This window comes from Magallana gigas, chromosome 2 (assembly GCF_963853765.1).
Source record: "Magallana gigas chromosome 2, xbMagGiga1.1, whole genome shotgun sequence".
Classification (NCBI taxonomy): domain Eukaryota; kingdom Metazoa; phylum Mollusca; class Bivalvia; order Ostreida; family Ostreidae; genus Magallana; species Magallana gigas.
In genome coordinates, this window is record NC_088854.1 from 6079733 (window position 1) to 6105733 (window position 26001).

Below are 26001 nucleotides of genomic sequence, written 5' to 3' on the forward strand. Positions count from 1 at the left end.
GATTTTTTTCAATCGGGATCGGTTCAAATTTGATAAATAGCAATTTTTCTAAAATTTCGCATTTTCATTTCAATTTCTTTGTAAAATATCATTGTTTGGTAAATAGTTAATGTGACTGTATGTTATTTTTAAAATTCTATCCATAGATTAAAAAGATATCAAAGAATTAAAATTTTGTTTTTCAGAAATATTTTTTTAATTAAAAAATTAAACACTTGACCAAACGATCTTCGGCATGAATTTATGTATAATTATATTACACATTAATTGACAACAAGTTTTAAGCTCTAAGATATTCTGTTTGTCTGCAAAACAGTTTTTCCTATTTCACTGAAAAAATACAAAAAAATTCGTATAAAATAACTGAAAGCCGATATTGATCTCTGTTTTGTGGAATCATGTTTCAAAAAAGATTCTCTATCGATCCATAAAATAAAATTTTGGTGTGTCGAGGAACCTTAAATGATTTTATCAATTTGAATCGGATTGTTTGTAAATGCACTTACTCAAAAATAGGAAATGAGCAAATTCGGGTATGGCTTCGTTATAGAATATATAAATACGCATATAAATCTTCACAAATATTTTACACGACATTTGGTAAATTTTTAAACACTTTTCCCAGGCTTTTTACTTTTCAGTACTTTCAGTATTTTGTTAAATATAAAGTATACCTTTCACAAAGACGTAATAGACATGAGACAAAATATCTGTCAGGTAAAAAAAAAGGTCTTATACTCATGATATTAAGTATATCAGTTTTGCGACTAGATACCAATGTACCTGTCCAGAAGGTGTCAACTTAGTTAAGTAACAAACAAGAATCAACTTTTTAAACATTATTTTATCCACTCTTTAATATAATTGCTCCTTTGTTTCTATTAAGCATATCATAACCAAAGTGCGTCTGTTATTTTTTCAGCATCGTCGGAGATCAGCAGAACTACCCCCGATGACCAGGTGTACTATAGTCTGACCACCGACTGTTTCGTGGCCACAGGTAGAACGTCCGTCGCCTTTAGAGCAAGAGCAAACAATGATCTTCATATCGCGTTGGGTAGTGTAGACAGCGTAACCAGCGGTACCCATTACGAATTCATAATCGGAGGGTGGGCTAACACCCGATCTGAAATAAGATTCCAAATTGATTCTGGGACATGAGTTTCTTATAGTGGATCTGTTTTTAGCCAAACATATTTCGACGAATTTTGGATTTCTTGGATTGGAAATTATATCCGTTTCGGAACAGGGAGTAATCCAGGGAGTAATGTTCTCATGAGTTGCTTTCATTCGACTCCATACGCCGTCAATTTTATCTGGATTAGGTCAGGATGGGGCTCCACAGGCGAATGGAGATTCCCAAATGGTAATTTTTTTTCAATTAGACATACGTGTATGTTGATGAAAATAAACGTGTTTCACAAGTGTTGTTCTTTTGTTTGGACAGATGTTGCATGCAAACACGTTACTAATTCCGATGTCAGCATTACCACAGATGACACATCCTGCAACGGAAGGAGTTACTACGCTTGTAACTCTGGATACAAACAGGTCGCAGGAAACACACAACGTACATGTGGATTTGGCGGAATTCTGTCTGGGTATCCACTTGTCTGCTCTGGTATGAAAATATGACATTTTTGCAATTCTGCGGATGAAGTAACATTATGTATTTAAGCACCAAAAATACTAACAACATGGTTTATTTTAGTTTCGACATGCAAAATCGACATAGTGCTCATCGTTGAAGCTTCGGCCTATACTTCCTCGATTCATTCAGCATTAATGGCAGCTATTGGCGATTTGGCGGGAAGTCTACAAATTTCAACAAGTAATATTTTAGCTGGAGTCATTATATATGACGATACTGTGGACCTAAACATCGACCTCGATGACTACTACTCCGCTTCGACACTGGATAGCTCCATTACATCAATACCAATATCAAACGCTGCCTCTGCCGTAAACCTGGCTGAAGCTCTGCGAGTTGGATTTTACGACTTTTTCACATTATCCAAAGGAAACAGATTCACAGCTTTCAGACATTTCGTCGTGATTGCGAAAACATATTCTTCACAGACAGGTGCCACAGTGGCTGATCAAATCAGAATGAACCTAAGAAATCAACTCTTTACCGTTGGTAAATACGAAATCCATTTCATTTTGGGCAAAAAAATGCAAAAAAAACTGTCAATTATTGTTCTATGAGAAAATAGAAATTCCTTATTAGATATTAAATGTTTATTTAAAACCAAATTGAAGAACTAAAAGTTTATCAAAATATGTCATGTATATCCATTATCACAGGTATTTCTCCGTCTGCTTCATTAATCACCGATTTAAAAGCAATAGCTGGTGACGATAGCAGACACTTTGAAGTTAGTTCTCCAGATGATTTGTATACCAAATTCAACAACATTTTTCAGAAAATCGCTGTTTGTCCCGATATAATCATTGAGCCTATGACAGTTGGTAAGTCATGTGAAAACTAATAGCAGTCCACAAAAAGACGAAATATTTCATACAATATCATTGTATTGATATGCTAGATATTCTTATAAATAATATCCTTCAAAGATATGAAAATATACGCCAGTATTCTATATGTTATGTTATTAATTACAATATTTTTTTACGATTGAATTAGTTGTAGTTTAAAAAAAAGATATTTTATAACAGTGTTGATATGTCTGGAATTTTTTTAGAATGTGAACTGGATATTGTGTTCATCGTAGAAAGATACAACTTACGATACACAAAAAGATTCCTAGCGGAGTTAATGGACAACATAACTATTTCAAGTACTGGCATTAAAGTCGGTATGGTTTTATTTGATTCTGGTGCGTCAACTGTATTTAGACTAAACTCTCATACTTCCTCTGAATCTGTTCGAGATGACATAGAAAAGATTTCAGAGACGAATCATACCGACCATTTGGTAGACAAAGGGTTGATAGAAGCCCGGGACAATGTGTTTACGGCCGCTAGAGGTGATCGGACAGATGCCAGTAACTACTACGTGATTATTGTCGGACCTTTCGAAAGTTATCCGGAAGCTGTAGCAAAGGACATAAGGAGTAGTGGGAGCAATTACATCTTTTCAATTCGTAAGTATTTCGTTATCTGTGAAAACTGCGTTTGCATTGAATAGAAATCATATTGATGTTGATATGTTTTTATTATGTGCAGATATTGGTAACCAGTACCAAACCGAATACCAGAAGGCCGTTGATACATGTGGAGACTACACCAAATACACAAATGTTGATTCTTACGAGAATCTGATTAACATTAAAAATGACATCCTTCAAAAAATCACAACATGCGAGAGCGTAAACATAACCATCCCAGGTAGATTTCACTCGTCTTTTCAAATTGAAAAAAGGTGTTAATGTTACATCTTTTGGCCCGCGGACGAAAAAATGAAAAACTTTAATTGATTCACTCGATTATATGGTGGTATCCTATCTGGGTATCCACTGGTCTGCTCAGGTAAGATGCAATAGCCTCTATGTTCTAGGGACGTTGTAAACCTAAATACCAACTCTATACTAGCAGCATGATTTGTTTTAGTTTCGACTTGTAAAATTGACATAGTGTTCAATATGATGTGGGGGGTTTTTTGGAGTTTTTTTTTTGCCATTTTCTACCCATTTTGCTTAGGATCTAATATGTGCTACTCTTGATTGCTTTTTTTAAATGGAATTTAATTCTGCTTGTACCTGTTTAAGTTTTTTATGATCGAATTTCTCAGTTTTACTAGTTTCTATATTTTCAATGTCTCTTTTATTTTCCTTTTTCCGTTTCTTAATTAATCTCTGTTGATATTTCGAAAGGTTAATAGAATTTTTTTTTTATCTTACGTTTAATGCATTCCCATTTGTTTATTGGGTTCGTGGAATTATCTTAATTATCAATGATTTTATGAAACTTCTTTTTATATTTATTGTTTTCTATATTTGACACATTTAACTTCCAGTAGCCTGGGCCACTTTTTCCACATGATAAGTTCAGGTGAAAATTTGAAAACCTATTTTCAGACAATCGATTTTCTTTAGAATGAGTGCCAGGAATTTTCCTGATTATTTATTCACCAAATTTACGATACTTATTTTCATTTAATAGTACATCACACCATGATAGACCATTCAACTTGGAGAACTCACTTTTCCAAAAGTCAATTAAGTTGAATTTGTTCATGATATTTTTTAAAAACGAGTAAATTTTATCACTTATATCATTAATTTGACAATTAAAGTCCCCACAAAGAATTAAGTTGTCATTTAAGCAATTTTTCTATAATGGATTTTAATTTTGTAAAAAAAAAAATTGACTGGTGCTTAATACGTAAGGGTCGTAAACATTTATGGTGGAGAAATATTCACCATTTATCTTAACGTTCAACAACATTTTTCTTCCATCTAATGACTTTTTAAAGTTCATGACTTTAATACCAAGATTTTCTCAAAAAATAATAGTTACACCTCTACTAAATACTGAATCACCATTTGCATGAAAAGGTTTTCCCTTTCAACCAGTGTTGTATATACATTCATATTTTTTAACAGAATGTGTTACTTGCAGAAGTGCAACGTCTATTTTCTTTTCAAAAAGCCATGAATATATTTTTTTCCTTTTCTCGTCTGTATTTAAACCTCTAACATTTACTGAAATAAAGCTTTCCATTACTCAGGATTGTATATTAAAGTGACTATTAAAAGCATTAAGTATAGTTCATAGCATGTGCACATGCTACTAATTATACATATAATTGCCATACCACTGTTCCTAAGGCGAGTCCAAATAACGAACCGGCTCATTGTTATCATAAGTTTATAACTCGGGCGACACTATTTGGTCTATCCTTTTACGCAAAGATTAAATATATTCACCGAGAACTTCTTTAGGGTATACATAGAAAATAAGATTTGAAAAATGTTCAATAAATAAAACGAGTCAATTCATTTCTTTTATGCGCGATTTTAGTATTGATGGATAGACGCTTCCGAAGCACGACCTCTAGGCTGCGTTCAAGATCGTACCTGCTATGAAGGGCTACGTAGTTGAACGGTAAGCAAGTCTAGCCGCTGCGTAGATATCCGTAGCCAAAATATTTATGCTAAAAATCAAGATGACCACCTTAGTAACTACTTTGTAACAAACATGAAGTCTATTAATTTAGTGATATTTTGTTCATTCTTTAAGTTATAATGAATTTTATTGTAATATCTTATTATAAATCTAAATAAAATGAATTATCCATATATTCTAAAAACATGTGTTTTTTTTGCAAAACAGACTAAAATTAATGTCATAAAACTTGTTATAGTTTCTCACAAATTGTTTGCTAGTGGTTTTCAAAATCTAAGTATCTACAGTTTTTCAATAACATATATTTTTCAAGCAGAATCCTGATTTTTATTATTTGTTTTACTTATTCAAAACTTAGGTATGGGTTTTGTATTTGGTTGCAAAAATATACCATTTAATAACCATTGATATTAAATTGTACAGTTTATAGATGCTTGGTTTTAGAAATCTACCAAATAAAACAGATTTTGTATCAAAAACTATGGAAATATCAAATTCATTTAAAAACCATTCCTCAACATCACAGTCCTTTTACATAAAAACATTTATAAAAGAGATGATTGATTGTTTCAATATTTGTCTTACAGAAGCTACATAAGGGAGAATCAATTAATTTCAACTTGTGCAGATAATAATTTGTAGGTATAATTCTATGTAAAATTTTATATTTGAGCCAGTTGGGTTTACTTTCTTGAACCGCTTTAAAGCAAAGACAGTAGATTCTATTCCATTCTAAATCGGTGAAGTTTTCTTCAAGGATGTTATCGGTTCTCTTTTATTTTCAATTAACGTGTTATACATTTGCTTACATCCTTTTGTATCCCTATGAAAAAGATAAATAGAGTTTGAATGTTTAGGTCCATGTTCTTTGCTCATATATGTATTGTCTATGTGTTTTTATTATTGGTTTTTTTAAACCTGCATATTCAATCGAAATTTGTATTCACTTTTATGTCATTTAATATTTCTAAGCTAAAAAAATTTCCATTACAGTCAAACAGATCACTAATTAAAGTAAACTCTACTCTAAAATATTTTTTTTAAATACTGAGGAATATCCTATCAAAAAGTTTGGGTTGTCCCATAAAAGTTCATTATTAAATTGTTTTTCAGTTTGCTTACTTGTTGATTTTATTACCTTTGCCCAGCTTAGTAACACTTTTTCCCAATATAAATTTGGTATTTTTCTAATCATTTCAAAAGTAAAATCTAATGCTCTTTTCCATAAATCTGATATTTCAATTTCTAAGGTTGTTTCTAAACGTTTTACCCATTTTGCATTGGAATTAATTAATCTTTTCATCAAGCTGGATTTTAGCGCAATGATAAACGCTGGGTAATCAATCATTTTTAGCCCTCCATATTTATAATCTTGTATTAAAGTGGATTACTTTATTTTATGCATGTTGCATCCCCATAAAAAGTGGTAAAAATCAATTTTTTTTTATCGTTTGATCTGGATTTGGTAGACCTAATATTAAGTGATTTAATTTTGGTATAATTAATGATTTTATTATTTTAAGTCTCCCTATTGGTGTTAGTCTTCTATGTGTCCATTAATTCATTATTTTATTGATTTCTGATAATTTATGAGCATAATTTAATTCGGACATTTCTTCACGATTAATTGAAAATTTGAATCCGAGACGGTCAAATGTTGTGTTATTCCAGTCTAGCTTCCATCGGGTATGGTGAAAAGCATCTCGCCTATCCATACCATTTTTGTTTTTTGGAAATTAATTTTAAGACCCGATATGTTTTCAAAGAAGTCTAATTCTCTTAGAATGCCATCAAGTGTAAGGGGAGAGCCATCAGAAATAAGGGATGTAACGTCTGCATATTGGGACAGCTTATATTCTACATTTCCAATTTCAATACTTTTTATGTCTTTATTATTTCGAATTATTATTCCAAGAATTTCTGCACAGAGGAGAAAGAAATAGGGCGATATAGGATCTTCTTGTCTGCAGCCCCTTTGAGGCTATATGTAATCTGAGCTAAGTCCGTTCTGTAAAACACATGACTTTTTTCCTTTATAAAATGTGTTAATCCTTATTTCTTTTTTCTTTTTTTTTTTGCTTATAACCAAAGTTGAAAACATCTAATGTTTGATTAATGAATTCTAAGGAAATTGTGTCAAAAGACGTTTCAAAATCTATATCCATTAACAGTCCAGGTATTTATTTATGATCTGTATATTGTATAATGTCATAGATTAGTCTTATATTTTCTCCAATAAATCTTCCTTTAATGAACCCATTTTGGTCTCTATTTCTTAGTTTATCTAAGTGTACTTTAATACGTTCTGCTATATATCCTATTTTATAGACAACATTAAATAGGGTAATAGGGCGCCAATTTTTCATATGCTGGTTAGGTTTCTACGAAAGCCGAGAAGGATCATTCGAGATTCGAGATTCGAAATACGAGATTCGAAATACGAGATTCGAGATTCGAAATTCGAGATTCAATATCTAAATTAACCAATCAAATCATGGATCTGAAACCTGTATCCTAGCAACATCAAACTGTTCTAAATAAAGATCATTCGTACATGCTCTTTCCTACAAATAAATGTCTTAATAGCTCTTATATAGTGGTTATAAAATGGTTAAATTAATATTGATGAATTAATCCCACACAGTATAAACCATTAAATTGGAAATAACACTGTTGGCTTTGCGAATCTAAGTGGTTCTGTTTGCCCTGTATGTATCCCCCCCCCTCCCCCGAACAATTTTAACCCGAAGTGTATTCGCCCCAACTATGTAAAAATCGGCTCGCGAAGAAAGATCTGTTTAATCTAAATGTTTTAGCTATGAAACGAAACTCAATGAAATAATCGACATGTCAAAATATAGGTAATGATAAAGTTTTAAACCATAGAAGATATAATGATTTACAACCTCAAAGACAAAAATCCAGATAAGAATAGTGTATTGTAGGGTATGGCAATGCCATTGTCGATATGAGAGAGAGAGAGAGAGAGAGAGAGAGAGAGAGAGAGAGAGAGAGAGAGAGAGAGAGAGAGAGACAGACAGACAGACACAGAGAGAGTTTTGTAGTGTCAAATTCAGTTTGATTTAGAATTTGAAATTGATTTGATTTGTTACAAGCATATATAGACAATAATTAAGCCTCTAAAACGAGAAAAGAGAGGAGGTAGCTAGGGTAGGGCAGACCAACTAGCATGCTTTAATTTTAACGGTGTTAGCGCACCTGTGATTTACATCGACTCTCTCTCTCTCTCTCTCTCTCTCTCTCTCTCTCTCTCTCTCTCTCTCTCTCTCTCTCTCTAATCACCTAGCATTTCCTTTTCCGTGAGGGGGTTTGGGGTATTTTTGATGTCTTACATTAGCTAGCGAAAATGATAAAAAAAACATGAAATTTTCTTTAAATTGTGTGCAGATGTTGTACGCCAATAATCTGTTTTCAGTATATACATTTCAAGAGAGGGGGGGGGGGGCTATATAGTCCTAATTAATTTGTCAGTTATTCTGTCCCCACTTTGTTTTCTTTGGCTCGGCAAATTAATATAAAACTTTCTGTGTAGCTCCATAACGATGCACTGTAGATAAATTATGAGTAGTTTTACTTTTGATAAACAGGTACATATCCGTACTTGATTTTTAATTTGACTCTTATAATCGGATTTAATATTCCAATAATTATAGGGTAGGAAAGAGTAGACGGGACTTTTTTGCGCATATCCTACTGTACCATTCATTCAACACAGGTATTAGCACTCATCGAGTTCGACTTGCTTTCCTTTTCTTTCATCCACTGGATTTAAAGCTATTAATTTTTGAAAATATTTTGAATTTATGGCCGGATTATATATAAATTAGAGCTGCGCTGGTGCATATATTTACCCAAATGGACCAAAATATAACCAAATGAATCTAAAAATTTTGACAAAATTAGTTTTAAACGTTCGACTCTTTTTCAATTCTAATCGGGTATGTCCTTTAGAAAAATCTTGAACCACACACATTTTAGCAAATAAAACGGCAATTGTTTCATTTTTTAAGGGGAGGGAGGTGGTGCCGGTAAAGGATGTATTGCTTGTGGCAGTTGTGCTATACTCTCATTTGTTATAATAGGTAATACTACATATTGATATAAAATGAAGTTTCCAATTACACTGTACATAGCTTCTATCACGCATTTTGACCCGTGCGATAGTTTAAAACAATTTTCAAAGCATTTAATGTAATTTAACCGATCATTTTTGAAATTTAATTTTCTGGATCCCCGCCTGATTCGTCCGTCTTCTTGTATATTAGAAATACATGTACGTTGACCATATGTACACATTAACTTAATCGGCTATGTTATGGGACGATAACATTTTTTATCAATGTTTTTGCAGGATATGTAACAAATAACAGCCTATTTGTGGGGTTTTGCACTGATTATTTGAGATAATTTGCCGCCATCTTTTATGCATTCCACACACCACTCACAGTTTTTTTATTTGGTGTTCTGTGTGTATGGCGACAAATTGGTAAATTTGCACCACTCACCCCTTGTAGCTTCATCCTGATTACATTTTATCTGGCTAAGTGTAATGTAGTAGTATATTAAATACACACATCTTTGTTTGCAGTGCTTATTTACATCTTTAGAGATTTACTTACAAAAAAAGTAAACATTTGTGTGACTTATATGTAATTATTGTCAATTTTGGTGCGGTGGGGGTAGGGGGTAGGAAACTACAGAGAAACTTAACTTGGCTGTGAAACATATGCTTTTATTCTTTCTTGTTGATATATCAATGAATGAATTATAACAAAATAATTTAATTCTGGTTGTAACGCGGCATTTGATTGGATAGAAAAATTTAGTTAAATTTGTATAACCTGGTTTGAACGTCACAAGACACGTCACAATGCACCAACGTACTAATTCACTTGACGTTACGTTTGAATTTTGAACAGATTTATATCATTTTTAAAAGTAAAACGGACTCAATTTGTACAGCAAATTCCAGAAAATTAAATTATAAGGAATGAACTCAATATCTACCCAAGTTATACTCGTATAACCTGGGTTGGAGCAATTTACGCTTTTTTATAATCCGCTTCGCGGATTATAAAGCGTAAATTGCCCCAACCCAGGTTATACGAGTATAACTTGGGTAGACATTGAGTTCATTTCTTAAATATATGTACAACAATAAATTTGAAATATTCATGCACAATCAAATAAAAGGTTTTACTGTTCTCTGCACAAGAAATCGGCAATGTGAACAAATTGGCACCCTATTATCCCTACCTTTAATTGTAGAGAGTAGGTATCCTTCTATATTGAAAACAATTCCAAAAGTAAGACTCATAATAAGTTGTTTACTGAGGAAAAGGAAAAAAATTGTATTTATTAATCATTCCGTATGATGTGATAATATCTCAATGATTTGTTTATAATCATAGTACTAGTGTATCACTGTATGCATACATAAAAACGATAAGTAATGCTTATATTTATTAGTGAAACAGGACAGATTATTTATATTTAGATTATTTAGATACATGTACTAATCTTCATGCGGGGATCTAGAAAGGAGGGGGTCAGGGGATCTGGACCCCCTCCTCGGGAAAATTGGAGCTTATTAAATTTACATAGTAAATTTTTTTAAAATTGGCCTAGGACCCCCTACAGAAAAAATTAGCTACGCTTATGAAGTTCTCTACCATAACCGCATTTTTACACAAAAGGGGTGAATAAACCCGGGTTTTAAACTATTACTGGTGGTGAAATACCTTAGGGTTCAAACGCATCAGGTGGAAATGCACCAGGGCAAACAAAATCACTTAGATCCGCGAAGCATACTGCATTATTACTAGTCTACTTAGATATTCTGTGTAAAAGTAAATACAAATAATTATTTAGTTAGGTAGGGAGAAGTGAACATAGCATTTATTTGTATATAATTTAATTATGGTTGTAACGCGGCATTTGATTGGATAGAAAAATTTAGTTAAATTTGTATAACCTGGTTTGCACGTCACAAGACACGTCACAATGCACCAACGTAATAATTCACTTGACGTTACGTTTGAATTTTGAACAGATTTATATCATTTTTAAAAGTAAAACGGACTCAATTTGTACAGCAAATTCCAGAAAATTAAATTATAAGGAATGAACTCAATATCTACCCAAGTTATACTCGTATAACCTGGGTTGGAGCAATTTACGCTTTTTTATAATCCGCTTCGCGGATTATAAAGCGTAAATTGCCCCAACCCAGGTTAAACGAGTATAACTTGGGTAGACATTGAGTTCATTTCTTAAATAAGAGCATGTACGTATGATTTTTATTTAGAACAGTTTGATGTCGCTAGGATACATATTTTCAAATTCTTGATTTGATTGGTTAATTTAGATATTGAATCTCGAATTTCGAATCTCGAATCTCGTATTTCGAATCTCGTATTTCGAATCTCGAATCTCGAATGATCCTTCTCGGCTTTCATAGGTTTCCCTGCTTTTGGTATACAAGTAATTAAACCAAATTTATTATGGTCTGAGACTTGACCTATTTCATAAGAATTATTAATAGTTTTAGTCACAAAACACCAAAGTCTTAAAGAATTTACAGGTGAAACCATCTGGGCCGGGACTTTTGTCATTCCTTATTTTTTTTTCAGAAAATTATACACTTCAGTATTATTTAATGAACCCTCTAAAGTATCAGATTCTTCTTTTGTTAACTTTGTTACATTGAATTTGTTTAATTTTGATCGAAAATCCTCTGTATATATAGTTTCTCTTTTTCTGTAAAGATTTTCATAAAACATTTTAATTTCATTTAGAATTTTGAATTGGTGAGTAATAATTGACACGTCATCTTTTTGTATTCTTGGAATTTGTTTGCTAATAAAGGTTCTGGATTCTAGACTCAAAAAACACTTGATGGGCTTTTTTCTTTCTTCAATCCATTTAGCTCTGGATCTTATACATTGTCCTTTTAATATACCACTCCTTATTTGCTCTAGTTCATTCTGTTTATCATTAAGTTCGGCAATTGTGTTTTGAGTTAAGTTTTGCTCGATTTCCATTATTTCTTCTCCAGTTTTAATTTTTTTATTTTGTTTTTGGGAGTTGATTTTAATCAACTCTCCTATGCAGTTACTCTGGCAAACCGAAAGTGAAACAGTGTTTGGACCTAAGCACAAATCATCACCGCTGACAAGACTAAGTTCTTAAAATAATAGACAACAAATTCGATGTAATGTATGCTGAAGCATTGTTTTTCAAGGAAACTTATCTATAAACATTTTGAAAATAGTCAAATTTTATATTCTACGAACAATTTAGATATGTTTGTAGTCTCATGTATTCCTACGCCAGAGTTAATATAGTCTCGTTCAACCAGACGCTCGGCTGTCTCCGTAAATCTGCGACAAGCATAGAGGGGGCTCTCTTGCTTGTCGGATATTAACGGAGACAGCCGAGCGTCTAGTTAAACGTGACTAGAGTTCGATATCAATAGTGCTTGGATCCATACAATTTTTAGAATTGTTTCGATAACTAATACATACTAGTAGTTGAAATCTATCTTTAAATATTACACAACATGATTCATATGGGGTTTCTCGAAATTCTTGTCGGAAAAGTCTAAAAATTCATATTTTAAAAAATTGCGTAATTCAAATACAAACTAGAAACTAATTGCCATGCAAGATAAATTGATTTTTAAATAAATAATAATCGATAAAATCAACTCCCGTCAGTACTTCAGTACTTTGATTTCTTTTTGTAACTAGCATAAGAAATTGTTTTCCCCTAATTTTATGTTATAATGAATCTTAACATGTATATTTCCGCTTGAAATTTAAAAATTATGTCGATGTAATTTGTCTTTAGTTGAATATTTTCATCTTCAAATCTGAGACCTAGCGACTAACTTGCCAGTCCGTTCAATAGACCTAGATATGTACGACTGAGCGGCTAGGCTAGCTTGTACGATCTTGAACGCAGCTCTGGTAAGAAAAGGAGGAGAGCGTACAATGCCTGTCAAATCTCACAGCTAGGATATTTAAACAACTTGTGTATACCTCATGTACATTTGAAGGTGTACACCAGTATATGTGCAATATAGTTTGTTTTATATATTTTAAACATTATTGATACTTGAAGATTACCAATTTATTCATTTTTTCTCAATCAGGGTTTGGTTATTAATAATCAATGAAAATTCCTTTTTTTGGATTTTACAATTTTGCACATGCGCATTACATTTATGCTAAATCATGGGATGCTCTTTAGTTTATGTTTCCACAATATCACATATGCATAGATAAACTCTCACAGAAACGATATTGCAAATACGTGGCAATTTTTCAATGAAAATCTGTATATACTCTGTTAATCAAAGGACAAATGGGAGATATCTTTAACTCAGTGCATTTGATATGAAAAATCCCGAAAGTTCTGAATGTCACCATGGTGTGTAAATTCGAAGCGGGTAAAAAATGTTGGTGACAAATTGTTAAATTCTTCATTAATTTAACTTAAATTTAAGGTATTTACAGCCTCAAAATGATTTGTTATTAATGATTTGACTGTTATTTTCGATGCGGGTTCATTAATTTTCTTCAAAAATCGTTTCGGAGCGATTCTGCAATTTTTTGCTACATTACGGGTATTTAGGAGGCATTTTAACTGTTGTGAAGGCCTGTCCCGAGACACAGTTACCTTATTCTTGCTAAGCAGAGTGTAGTGAAATTAATAACATTATTGTAGGCTTAAAGCTTGGTTATGTAAATGTAAAGAATACGGCGTATCTAGGTAGTTGTAATTTTAATGAATGTGCTATCAACGAAAAATAGAAAAAAAATTTAACAACTCTTTATGCCCCAAACCTTATATACCTTTGGATTTGAAAAAAAGTAGATTGATATTAGTTTTTTCTCTTCCTAAATTATGCTTCCAACTATCAGTACTTTCAATACTTTGTTTGTAGGTGTAAATATAATATGTTTTACGTTGCGACCGTTGGGGCGAACGCAGCATGTGATCAAATAATGAATAATGATAAATCAATACAAATGTGTACCCCATATCAAGAGCATGAGTATGTAAAATTCTCAAAGTACCTCTAGGTAGTTCTATGAGGAATGAATGTGTTATAAACGAAAAAAAATTGAAACTCTTTATGTCCCAAACCTTATATACCTTTGGAATTGAAAAAAAAACCGTAGATTCATATTAGTTTTATTTCTTCTCAAATTATGCCTATAATATGTTTTACAGTGCGACCGTTGGGGCGAGCGCAGCATGTGATCAAAAAATGAATTATCATAAATCAATAAAAATAAAAGTAGCAACATAACGCAAATGATTTTGAATGCAAAATAAAATAAAACATATTTTTTTTCATTATTATTTCTAATTTATGAAAAAAAATTATTTATTGGTAAAATTTATCTCAGACACAATTTTGTTGAATAAATAAGATTTTAACAATATGTTCATTGAAGTTTATTTCCTCTTTTCTTGCAGCAGACATTTTTTAAAACTTACATAAAAAATTACAGACATAGGTCCCCCCCCCCCCGTTTTTTTTTTAATTTACGTATAAAAAAAACCTTGCAGATCATATGAAGAGAATGTCGCACCCCCCCCCCCTCACGGGAGCATGAAATGGAAGTAGAAATAAAGATACCATTGAGCAGCTTAAGATAAAAGGCATATTACATATTCCAATTCCTCACCCCGGATGAGAATTTTTCTGATTTTGAGAATTTGTTTTGTTTTTGCTTGTAAAGATTTTTGAGTGAGGCTGCCACGTCCCTTTTCAAAAAACGTTCCAGGAAATTAGCGTAAATATAGTGAATAAAATAAATATAAGCATTCATCCTAATGAGAGCAAGTTACAACTGTTTCCTATCTCTAAAGAAATGTCCCCATTCGTTAGCTCTGCATGATTTTGAGAAGATTTTGGTATTTATATTTCTGCAATTTTACAATAACTAGTTAGAGTAATTTCCCCTTATTATTTTGTCAAAGTTTGCGTCGCTCAAGTGTCGTATGTTTCTTTAAAAACTACCCTGAAAAATAAAATACGCGAAATATACTGTTTGATGTACTTAAAAAGCATGATGTTTTTGGAATTACACATTTCCTCTGTTTCTCAAAAGTTTCACTTTGATTCTCGCGAGAATTTAAGGTGAGAACGTCATTTTTGGAACTGCATTGTGGGTCGAAATTTACTGTCTGATCAATGTGTAAATCCATTGTGAAGTCACTCGAAAGGACGATAACTCCGTTAGTCTTAGTCAGCAGTATTTTTACAATGCATATACATAGTCTTTTTTCTATTTTCATCATGTTCACGAGAGAGTGTGAAATGCAAAACCATATTTACAAGGAACTGCTGGTTCGATAAAAACAGAGCATAACTGGTCTGAGTAACTGACGCCAAAAAAATCCGTTGAATCAATGTGGAACTAGTCCGAATTTTCTTTTCACACATGTCTTGCCAGTAGAGCTCGCTTCGTTCGCAATTAATGTGAGTTGTAACAAACTGTATCAATGTATTGATGTACTTTAAATAAATATATAGTTTTCTTTTTCCTTCTATAGTAGAATCTGGGACCAATAACACTCGTGCAGAAGATGGTACGTATCATTGTCAGTACCAAATAATAATAAAATGGTCAATAAGTTTGTTGGGTTTATAGAATTACCCCATTAAAGTACCTCACTACATCTGTAGGCCGGATGCTCAACAAATTAACCATCAGAACTACATAATTTTAAAAGATATATTTATACCCCCCTCAAACGAAGTTTGGGTGGGGTGTATAGGAATCACCTTGTCTATCTGTCCATCTGTCTGTCTGTGAAAAATTCGTGTCCGGTCCATGTCTTTCTAGTGGAGAAACATTCGAATTCCTACTTCACACATATATTCCTTATGACCTGAGGGTGTGTCATGACCTTGACCCAGGGTCACTTGGGCAATGTCACTGGCAGGAAAAATGCAAAATTTCGTCCAGTCCATATCTCTCAAATAGAGAAACATTGGAAGTTTCTACTTCACACAAAGATTGCTTATGACATGATGTGTGTTGACCTTGACCCAAGGTCATTCGGGCAAGGTCAAGATTACTAACAGGAAAAGTGAAAATTTGTGTCTAGTTTATATCTTTTTTATGTAGAAACATTGGAAGTTCTTTTTTCACCAAAGATTGCTTATGATCTGAAGTTTGACATGACCTTGACCCATGGTCAGTTGGGCAGGTTTAAGGTCATTGTTTATAAAAATACTAATTTCAAGTCTGTACGTGTCATGAACATTGAATGGATGGTAAAATTTGACACAAATCTTACTTAACTTAAATCACATAATCTTAACTATAAGATTATAATACCCGTTCCTTTGAATAAAGCCTGTTCTGGTGCATTTTATCTTTTTCTTTAAATTGTATGGAAAAAAAAATTGAAAACAATTCGGGCTCGGTATACAAAAAATTCAAAACTGATAATGGCTGCTTGAAATGTAGATTATCGTTTAATTCCAGTCCTGTTTTTTATCATAAGGATGCATATGTCCTCATGCATTAACAGTTAAGTTGAAATAAAATGGAATTTAAAGAAGAGAAATGGATTTGTGTACTCATATTAGCCTTAACTTTTTTAAAAAATAGAGAAGTTGTTTTCGATAGAACATGGACGGTTGAATAGATAGCATCCATCATTTTCTATTACAGAAAATATTTGAGTTATGATGTTTTTCTTACGGGGGTATCGTTTGTGAGCTAGCCCAGAGTACTTTTAGTTTGTGTAGCTACAATCTGTTGTAAAGTAAAGTTTTACCTTCATATTTAAAGATATAAAAAAGTAGATTGATATTAGTTTTTTTTCTTCCTAAATTATGCCTCCAACTATCAGTACTTTCAATACTGTGTTTGTAGGTGTTAATATAATATGTTTTACGTTGCGACCGTTGGGGCGAACGCAGCATGTGATCAAATGATGAATAATGATAAATCAATACAAATGTGTACCCCATATCAAGAGCATGAGTATGTAAAATTCTCAAAGTACCTCTAGGTAGTTCTATGAGGAATGAATGTGTTATAAACGAAAAAAAATTGAAACTCTTTATGTCCCAAACCTTATATACCTTTGGAATTGAAAAAAAACCCGTAGATTCATATTAGTTTTATTTCTTCTCAAATTATGCCTATAATATGTTTTACAGTGCGACCGTTGGGGCGAGCGCAGCATGTGATCAAAAAATGAATTATCATAAATCAATAAAAATAAAAGTAGCAACATAACGCAAATGATTTTGAATGCAAAATGAAATAAAACATATTTTTTTCATTATTATTTCTAATTTATGAAAAAAAATTATTTATTGGTAAAATTTATCTCAGACACAATTTTGTTGAATAAATAAGATTTTAACAATATGTTCATTGACGTTTATTTCCTCTTTTCTTGCAGCAGACATTTTTTAAAACTTACATAAAAAATTACAGACATAGGTCCCCCCCCCCGTTTTTTTTTCTCTAAAAATCAATGTGGAACTAGTCCGAATTTTCTTTTCACACATGTCTTGCCAGTAGAGCTCGCTTCGTTCGCAATTAATGTGAGTTGTAACAAACTGTATCAATGTAATGATGTACTTTAAATAAATATATAGTTTTCTTTTTCCTTCTATAGTAGAATCTGGGACCAATAACACTCGTGCAGAAGATGGTACGTATCATTGTCAGTACCAAATAATAATAAAATGGTCAATAAGTTTGTTGGGTTTATAGAATTACCCCATTAAAGTACCTCACTACATCTGTAGGCCGGATGCTCAACAAATTAACCATCAGAACTACATAATTTTAAAAGATATATTTATACCCCCCTCAAACGAAGTTTGGGTGGGGTGTATAGGAATCACCTTGTCTATCTGTCCATCTGTCTGTCTGTGAAAAATTCGTGTCCGGTCCATGTCTTTCTAGTGGAGAAACATTCGAATTCCTACTTCACACATATATTCCTTATGACCTGAGGGTGTGTCATGACCTTGACCCAGGGTCACTTGGGCAATGTCACTGGCAGGAAAAATGCAAAATTTCGTCCAGTCCATATCTCTCAAATAGAGAAACATTGGAAGTTTCTACTTCACACAAAGATTGCTTATGACATGATGTGTGTTGACCTTGACCCAAGGTCATTCGGGCAAGGTCAAGATTACTAACAGGAAAAGTGAAAATTTGTGTCTAGTTTATATCTTTTTTATGTAGAAACATTGGAAGTTCTTTTTTCACCAAAGATTGCTTATGATCTGAAGTTTGACATGACCTTGACCCATGGTCAGTTGGGCAGGTTTAAGGTCATTGTTTATATAAATACTAATTTCAAGTCTGTACGTGTCATGAACATTGAATGGATGGTAAAATTTGACACAAATCTTACTTAACTTAAATCACATAATCTTAACTATTAGATTATCATACCCGTTCCTTTGAATAAAGCCTGTTCTGGTGCATTTTATCTTTTTCTTTAAATTGTATGGAAAAAAAAATTGAAAACAATTCGGGCTCGGTATACAAAAAATTCAAAACTGATAATGGCTGCTTGAAATGTAGATTATCGTTTGATTCCAGTCCTGTTTTTTATCATAAGGATGCATATGTCCTCATGCATTAACAGTTAAGTTGAAATAAAATGGAATTTAAAGAAGAGAAATGGATTTGTGTACTCATATTAGCCTTAACTTTTTTAAAAAATAGAGAAGTTGTTTTCGATAGAACATGGACGGTTGAATAGATAGCATCCATCATTTTCTATTACAGAAAATATTTGAGTTATGATGTTTTTCTTACGGGGGTATCGTTTGTGAGCTAGCCCAGAGTACTTTTAGTTTGTGTAGCTACAATCTGTTGTAAAGTAAAGTTTTACCTTCATATTTAAAGATATAAAAAAGTAGATTGATATTAGTTTTTTTTCTTCCTAAATTATGCCTCCAACTATCAGTACTTTCAATACTTTGTTTGTAGGTGTTAATATAATATGTTTTACGTTGCGACCGTTGGGGCGAACGCAGCATGTGATCAAATGATGAATAATGATAAATCAATACAAATGTGTACCCCATATCAAGAGCATGAGTATGTAAAATTCTCAAAGTACCTCTAGGTAGTTCTATGAGGAATGAATGTGTTATAAACGAAAAAAAATTGAAACTCTTTATGTCCCAAACCTTATATACCTTTGGAATTGAAAAAAAACCCGTAGATTCATATTAGTTTTATTTCTTCTCAAATTATGCCTATAATATGTTTTACAGTGCGACCGTTGGGGCGAGCGCAGCGTGTGATCAAAAAATGAATTATCATAAATCAATAAAAATAAAAGTAGCAACATAACGCAAATGATTTTGAATGCAAAATAAAATAAAACATATTTTTTTCATTATTATTTCTAATTTATGAAAAAAAATTATTTATTGGTAAAATTTATCTCAGACACAATTTTGTTGAATAAATAAGATTTTAACAATATGTTCATTGACGTTTATTTCCTCTTTTCTTGCAGCAGACATTTTTTAAAACTTACATAAAAAATTACAGACATAGGTCCCCCCCCCCCCGTTTTTTTTTCTCTAAAAATCAATGTGGAACTAGTCCGAATTTTCTTTTCACACATGTCTTGCCAGTAGAGCTCGCTTCGTTCGCAATTAATGTGAGTTGTAACAAACTGTATCAATGTAATGATGTACTTTAAATAAATATATAGTTTTCTTTTTCCTTCTATAGTAGAATCTGGGACCAATAACACTCGTGCAGAAGATGGTACGTATCATTGTCAGTACCAAATAATAATAAAATGGTCAATAAGTTTGTTGGGTTTATAGAATTACCCCATTAAAGTACCTCACTACATCTGTAGGCCGGATGCTCAACAAATTAACCATCAGAACTACATAATTTTAAAAGATATATTTATACCCCCCTCAAACGAAGTTTGGGTGGGGTGTATAGGAATCACCTTGTCTATCTGTCCATCTGTCTGTCTGTGAAAAATTCGTGTCCGGTCCATGTCTTTCTAGTGGAGAAACATTCGAATTCCTACTTCACACATATATTCCTTATGACCTGAGGGTGTGTCATGACCTTGACCCAGGGTCACTTGGGCAATGTCACTGGCAGGAAAAATGCAAAATTTCGTCCAGTCCATATCTCTCAAATAGAGAAACATTGGAAGTTTCTACTTCACACAAAGATTGCTTATGACATGATGTGTGTTGACCTTGACCCAAGGTCATTCGGGCAAGGTCAAGATTACTAACAGGAAAAGTGAAAATTTGTGTCTAGTTTATATCTTTTTTATGTAGAAACATTGGAAGTTCTTTTTTCACCAAAGATTGCTTATGATCTGAAGTTTGACATGACCTTGACCCATGGTCAGTTGGGCAGGTTTAAGGTCATTGTTTATAAAAATACTAATTTCAAGTCTGTACGTGTCATGAACATTGAATGGATGGTAAAATTTGACACAAATCTTACTTAACTTAAATCACATAATCTTAACTATTAGATTATCATACCCGTTCCTTTGAATAAAGCCTGTTCTGGTGCATTTTATCTTTTTCTTTAAATTGTATGGAAAAAAAAATTGAAAACAATTCGGGCTCGGTATACAAAAAATTCAAAACTGATAATGGCTGCTTGAAATGTAGATTATCGTTTGATTCCAGTCCTGTTTTTTATCATAAGGATGCATATGTCCTCATGCATTAACAGTTAAGTTGAAATAAAATGGAATTTAAAGAAGAGAAATGGATTTGTGTACTCATATTAGCCTTAACTTTTTTAAAAAATAGAGAAGTTGTTTTCGATAGAACATGGACGGTTGAATAGATAGCATCCATCATTTTCTATTACAGAAAATATTTGAGTTATGATGTTTTTCTTACGGGGGTATCGTTTGTGAGCTAGCCCAGAGTACTTTTAGTTTGTGTAGCTACAATCTGTTGTAAAGTAAAGTTTTACCTTCATATTTAAAGATATTTTATATAACTCTCCTTTTAAAGTAGGTCATTAGAGTCTTTAATTGGCTACGACCATCGAGTCTTTTTAAGATTCTACGGCAAGAGATGGCGATTTAAATATTTTGTTAAAATGTTTTTATTAATGAATTTGGTCAGATATCATGTCTTAATGGTTAAAGTATCGGGTTATGAACTGCAGATCATGAGTTCGAATCCGCCCGGGGCTTTTGTTGATGAGTACTGAACTTCATTTTTGTAAATGATTTTATCCGTAGTTGCATTTATTTTTCGCCTATTTATGTAATATACTTCTTATGCATCACTTTATCTATAATTATAAAGTAATTTTCTGCTGGTTTGAGAAATTATTTAAATATGTAATGAGGCATCTTTATTTTATTTTTTTCAAAGAAAAGTTAGATGTGCCTTGTTGTAATAAATATTTTTTTTTTAAATCAAGAGCAATCTCCTTTCCTGGTTCCTATTTTGTCTGGAGGCGCAGTGTTAATAGTTGTCATTATTTTTGCCATCATTCTAGGGAAGAGGTAATTGCGTTATCAAGATACTAAACGGTTTTATTTTTTACTACTAACAGTCTAATGTATGCATAATTATACCTAGTACCCTTAAATGTGGTAAATTGGATTTTAGATACGTAATGAAAATACAACTCTTCCCTTTTGAATAAGCTTTAAAGTTAAATTAAACCACTAAATATTTACTAATATGAGTATAATCAAACTATTTTAAGTTATTACATTTACACCGATTTAAAAACTAATAAGAAGTTTTTGGTACTAGTAAATGAAAAATGTACTAGTCTTCACATACCTCACCATATTATCAAACATTAAATAGCATGAAACAAATTATTTTTAATTTTAATTAAAGACGGCATCTTTGTCAACAACAAGTGAACAGAAGTGTTTATGAAGAACATAGAGCTCCAATACCAAATAAGAGTGAAGACCACTACACAGAACTGGACCTCACTGAGGCTCACCAATACATCGAGCTGGATTCAGTACAGGCGGACATATCAACGGTGACAGGTCAATTTGCTTCCAAATCAGATAACCAATACACAGAACCGCATACGATAAAACAACAGCTGGAGATAGACCGAGCAAGGCTTACTCCAGACCATCCATATACCGCACTAGATACAATACAGAATACCCAGACCACCAATATACCAAGCGGAATGCAATAAAAATAAACCAATCAAGGAGAAAAACCAAACTCTCAGCAGTTACCCTTTATTTAATATGTATAAGTGTGTATGATTTTTTTATCTTTCATTCTTTTGAAAATCAACTTGATAGTTTTCGATCATATTGCTAAAATACCTAAAGTATTGCACACAGCGATAGATAGAGACCACATGTATGATGGAAATAACATGACATTGTAGACATAGCGTGCTGGAATGGTCATTTGCTAATGAAAATGTTTTCCTCACATGTTCACATCAACTTATATATGCTATATCCATAGGTTATTATAATTAGTTTTTAGTTTTTGTATCTGATCAAAGATCAAAATTTGAGATAAGGTGTCTCTATCATTTTTAAGCATTTTTCAATATTTTTGAAGTGTGTACCATACGATTTTTGAAAAGAAAAAGATATATAAAACCAACGGAAAATAAGCTAAATTATGTTAACTAACAAATAAAATCTTAATTTTAAATATTATAGTTCTACCAACAATATTTCAGTGGAAAACAAAATCTGAAAAATTTAGTCCGAATTTCCTCTGTTTTGCTAAACGTCAAACTTTGTCAGAGCCTAATTCCATAATCAAGTAAATACAAATATTGTTATGTCAATAATAATTCATTTCATAAATATTTTTTGTATTTAAAACAAGTTTTACTCATAAAATTTAACTTTTAACAATCCGGATTTGAGAACTAAAACCCTGAGTAAACAACGTCTTTAATGTAATATGCAAGTCTTTGATTAATAAAACATATTACTAATTAAAAATACAAAGGTCTGGCCAAACACAATATTTGGTATATATTTAGGTTTTTATTTCACATTTCAATATTTAAATATTTCATTTGAGTGCGAAAAACTCGCAAAATATATTAGAAATATATGTTTTTGCGTGCATATTTTTTTTAATTAATTTATGTTATTGAATTAATAATACATAGTATAGAAATAATGATTTATATATAATATTAATAGTGAATATTTGAAAGAGTAAAGATATACAGCAAAAGATCATGGTCGTTATTTTTTTTTATGAGTCTGACGTCATAGCATCCATCACGAAATGTCCTTTTCCAAAATCAGTGACCACTGATGGTTCTCTCATGTACGCCGATGTCTGTAAGCATAACAGGTCACCTACATTATATAAGATAAAGTATTTTTACCTCATCAATTGAAAACAATTATTATCAATTTTATTAAGCAGTGCTTGAGCGTTCTGCGTGAAGAAACAAAAAAAAGTATTCTTGACTTATGAATACATTAGAATTTTATCAGAAAGGGTTACATTAGGATTTACATTCTTGACTTTATTTTATATACATCCCTATACTGGCATATTTTTAACTATTTTACAAATGATAAACCCGATTAAAAAAAGAAAAATTGTTTAATTTGTCAAACATCTGCATCGATGCATGTCTAACATTTGTTCACTTGTTACTTGAATTATATATGATTACCCACATGACTTAACAGAGGGAAATTTTTCTAACATTGTTTTTCTAACTTTAAACACAAATGTTTCTAATTTTGAAAATAGACTATAACTACAAGGTTCTTTCCATCGGCATAGTTAACTTTGAAACTGAAAATTACTTTAGATAGAACCACACAATCCTAATTTGAAGAACAATAACATTCTACGGTAGGATGTTGTACACTGCCAAACAGACAAAATGGAGTTTAAAAGATTAATTAGGGCCCCGCAAGGATTTGCGGGTGCCCTATAGTAATCACTCTGTCCGTCCGTCCTTCTGTCCGTCCGTCTGTCACTCTTCCGTCCACAAATTTTCTGTTTTTTTCTAATAACTTTTTTCATGGTTGCCCAATCAAGTTCAAATTTGGTATGGTAGTTTAGTAGGCAAAAATACATATTTTGATGCTAAGTTTGGTTCTCTATGTCTTCTGGTTTGGAGCTGGGGTGGTGGGGTAGATTCCTTAACTATGCATAATAATGAATGGGCAAAGAGAGATAACTGCTGAGAATGTTACCATTGTATACTTGGAAGGCTGTGCAATATTTGTCCTTTGGGATTAATTAACCTTCCACAGGAAGAAAATCCTAAGCTTCATCTTTATTTGTCACATTGAGATTAATTACTGCACTGCCTGTGTCTGCAAATGAACTTTGTTTTGAAGTTAAGGTCAATTCTGAATGATGTGTAGTATTGTGTACATTCTTTGAAATATGGATTTAAAATATATAATATTCATACTTTATTTTGGTTAAAATACCGTACACATTGATTTATGATAATTTTATTGAATTCTAAAATCAAGATATATATTAAGATATCCTTTTTCACTATTTTATTTTTTAATTATTTTATTTTTTTCAGCCTTTATGCTGTTAATTTTAACAGGTTATCAGATAATAACCCCATTCTGTCATTTCTGAAAAAAAATCTTATTGTAAATTTAGAAGAAAAGGATGAGAAAGCAGAACAATTAATCCCCTGGGATGAATTATCTTGCCTGCTGCAGAAAATTTAGAGGCTTATCTCTATCTGTCATATGAAGATTAATGAACACCTTTGTCTGCAACTGATGTTTGTTTTGAAGTTGAGGTCAACCCTGGGTGATACAATGTATTTGCATTCACTGAAGGCTTGCATTTTATAAAACACCTGTTTAAATCTTTTTTTAAATATACATTTAATTTAGTTTTTTATAAGACATGAGTTTATCCCTGTTTTATGCAGATACAAGGTTACTATTCAGAGTTTTCGGACATTCAGGAATTACCTTGAAATTTTAGAAATACAGTTGTTACTAGTTTTTTTCTGGTTTTTAAAACAACCTCATTGAGTTTGTTTGCATATATTCTAATTCTCTTTTTATTATTTTTCAAAGAAACGGTAGTTGTGTCTTGCTGAATTATAAATATTGCTTTTTCTTTTTCAAATCAAGCGCAATCTTCGTTTCTGATATCTTTTCTTATATAGCTAAACGTATTTTTTACGGTAACCATCTCCATTAGGGGTAAGTTCGTTTTTCCTTATACTTTAGTCTTGTTTGTAATATTTAAGACTTTAGGTAACTGTTCTAATACGTATTCGATAGTATTTTCGTGTTAACGTTTTACATACTTGTTTATTTACCGTAGAGTTATGGTGCGTTTGTGTGACAAGCGTGGTTTGCTAGTTTATTTGTGAGTTTATATTTCGTAGTCTTATACGGCGTTATTGGTCATACATTGACTGTTTTGTGATGGTAAGGGGTCTTATACACTTAACTATATTGCATGTTAAGAGGTCTTATACGCTTAACTGTGACAGTGTTTGAAACGTTAAGGGGTCTGATACACTTAACGGTTTTGTAGAGCGAGTATTGTTCGGGTGATTGTATGGCATGCAGTTACGGTAATTAGGTAAATAAGTATATTGTGACAGTGTAACGTTTAATTGAAAATATTGTTATTTATATATAATTAAAAGGTTCCAGCAAGGCTCCAGCAATGTCCCAGTGATGATTCGGCCATAGTCACCAGTGTTCCGGTATTGAACATCTTACCACCCGTGTAACCTCCTTCGAGTATTCACTTACTACGCTGGAAGCCGGTGGACGGAAGCCGTCGCAGCTAGGTTAAGGCCTCCCATAGATTTCACCTCATGAATATCACGTGACATTTCATGACGTTAGCTCCGCCCATTATTCATGTTTTCATCTTTT

At 32.2% G+C, this 26001-nt stretch overlaps 1 protein-coding gene and 1 long non-coding RNA gene across 15 annotated transcripts in view; both read left to right on the plus strand.

The window, feature by feature from the left end:
- The window catches only part of LOC117681679 (collagen alpha-6(VI) chain-like), a 55338-nt gene extending 32364 nt beyond the window's left edge, over positions 1 to 22974 (plus strand). For 2 of the 14 annotated variants that reach the window (XM_066074692.1, XM_066074694.1), the window contains 11 exons: positions 923 to 1366; positions 1448 to 1621; positions 1712 to 2140; positions 2308 to 2472; positions 2706 to 3107; positions 3190 to 3351; positions 15685 to 15720; positions 17776 to 17811; positions 19869 to 19904; positions 21564 to 21648; positions 21995 to 22974. In XM_066074692.1, the coding sequence (XP_065930764.1) occupies positions 1276 to 1366; positions 1448 to 1621; positions 1712 to 2140; positions 2308 to 2472; positions 2706 to 3107; positions 3190 to 3351; positions 15685 to 15720; positions 17776 to 17811; positions 19869 to 19904; positions 21564 to 21648; positions 21995 to 22316 (1938 nt within the window). In that variant the 5' untranslated portion in view covers positions 923 to 1275 and the 3' untranslated portion in view covers positions 22317 to 22974. The remainder of the gene's footprint in view (positions 1 to 922; positions 1367 to 1447; positions 1622 to 1711; positions 2141 to 2307; positions 2473 to 2705; positions 3108 to 3189; positions 3352 to 15684; positions 15721 to 17775; positions 17812 to 19868; positions 19905 to 21563; positions 21649 to 21994) is intronic. The other 12 variants (XM_066074695.1, XM_066074696.1, XM_066074698.1 and 9 more) reach the window with 12 other exon arrangements.
- LOC136272677 (uncharacterized) lies at positions 6187 to 12727 on the plus strand. Its single transcript, XR_010710672.1, has 2 exons — positions 6187 to 7468; positions 11573 to 12727. It is a non-coding gene; the product is annotated as an uncharacterized lncRNA (long non-coding RNA).
- Positions 22975 to 26001: the final 3027 nt, after the last annotated feature.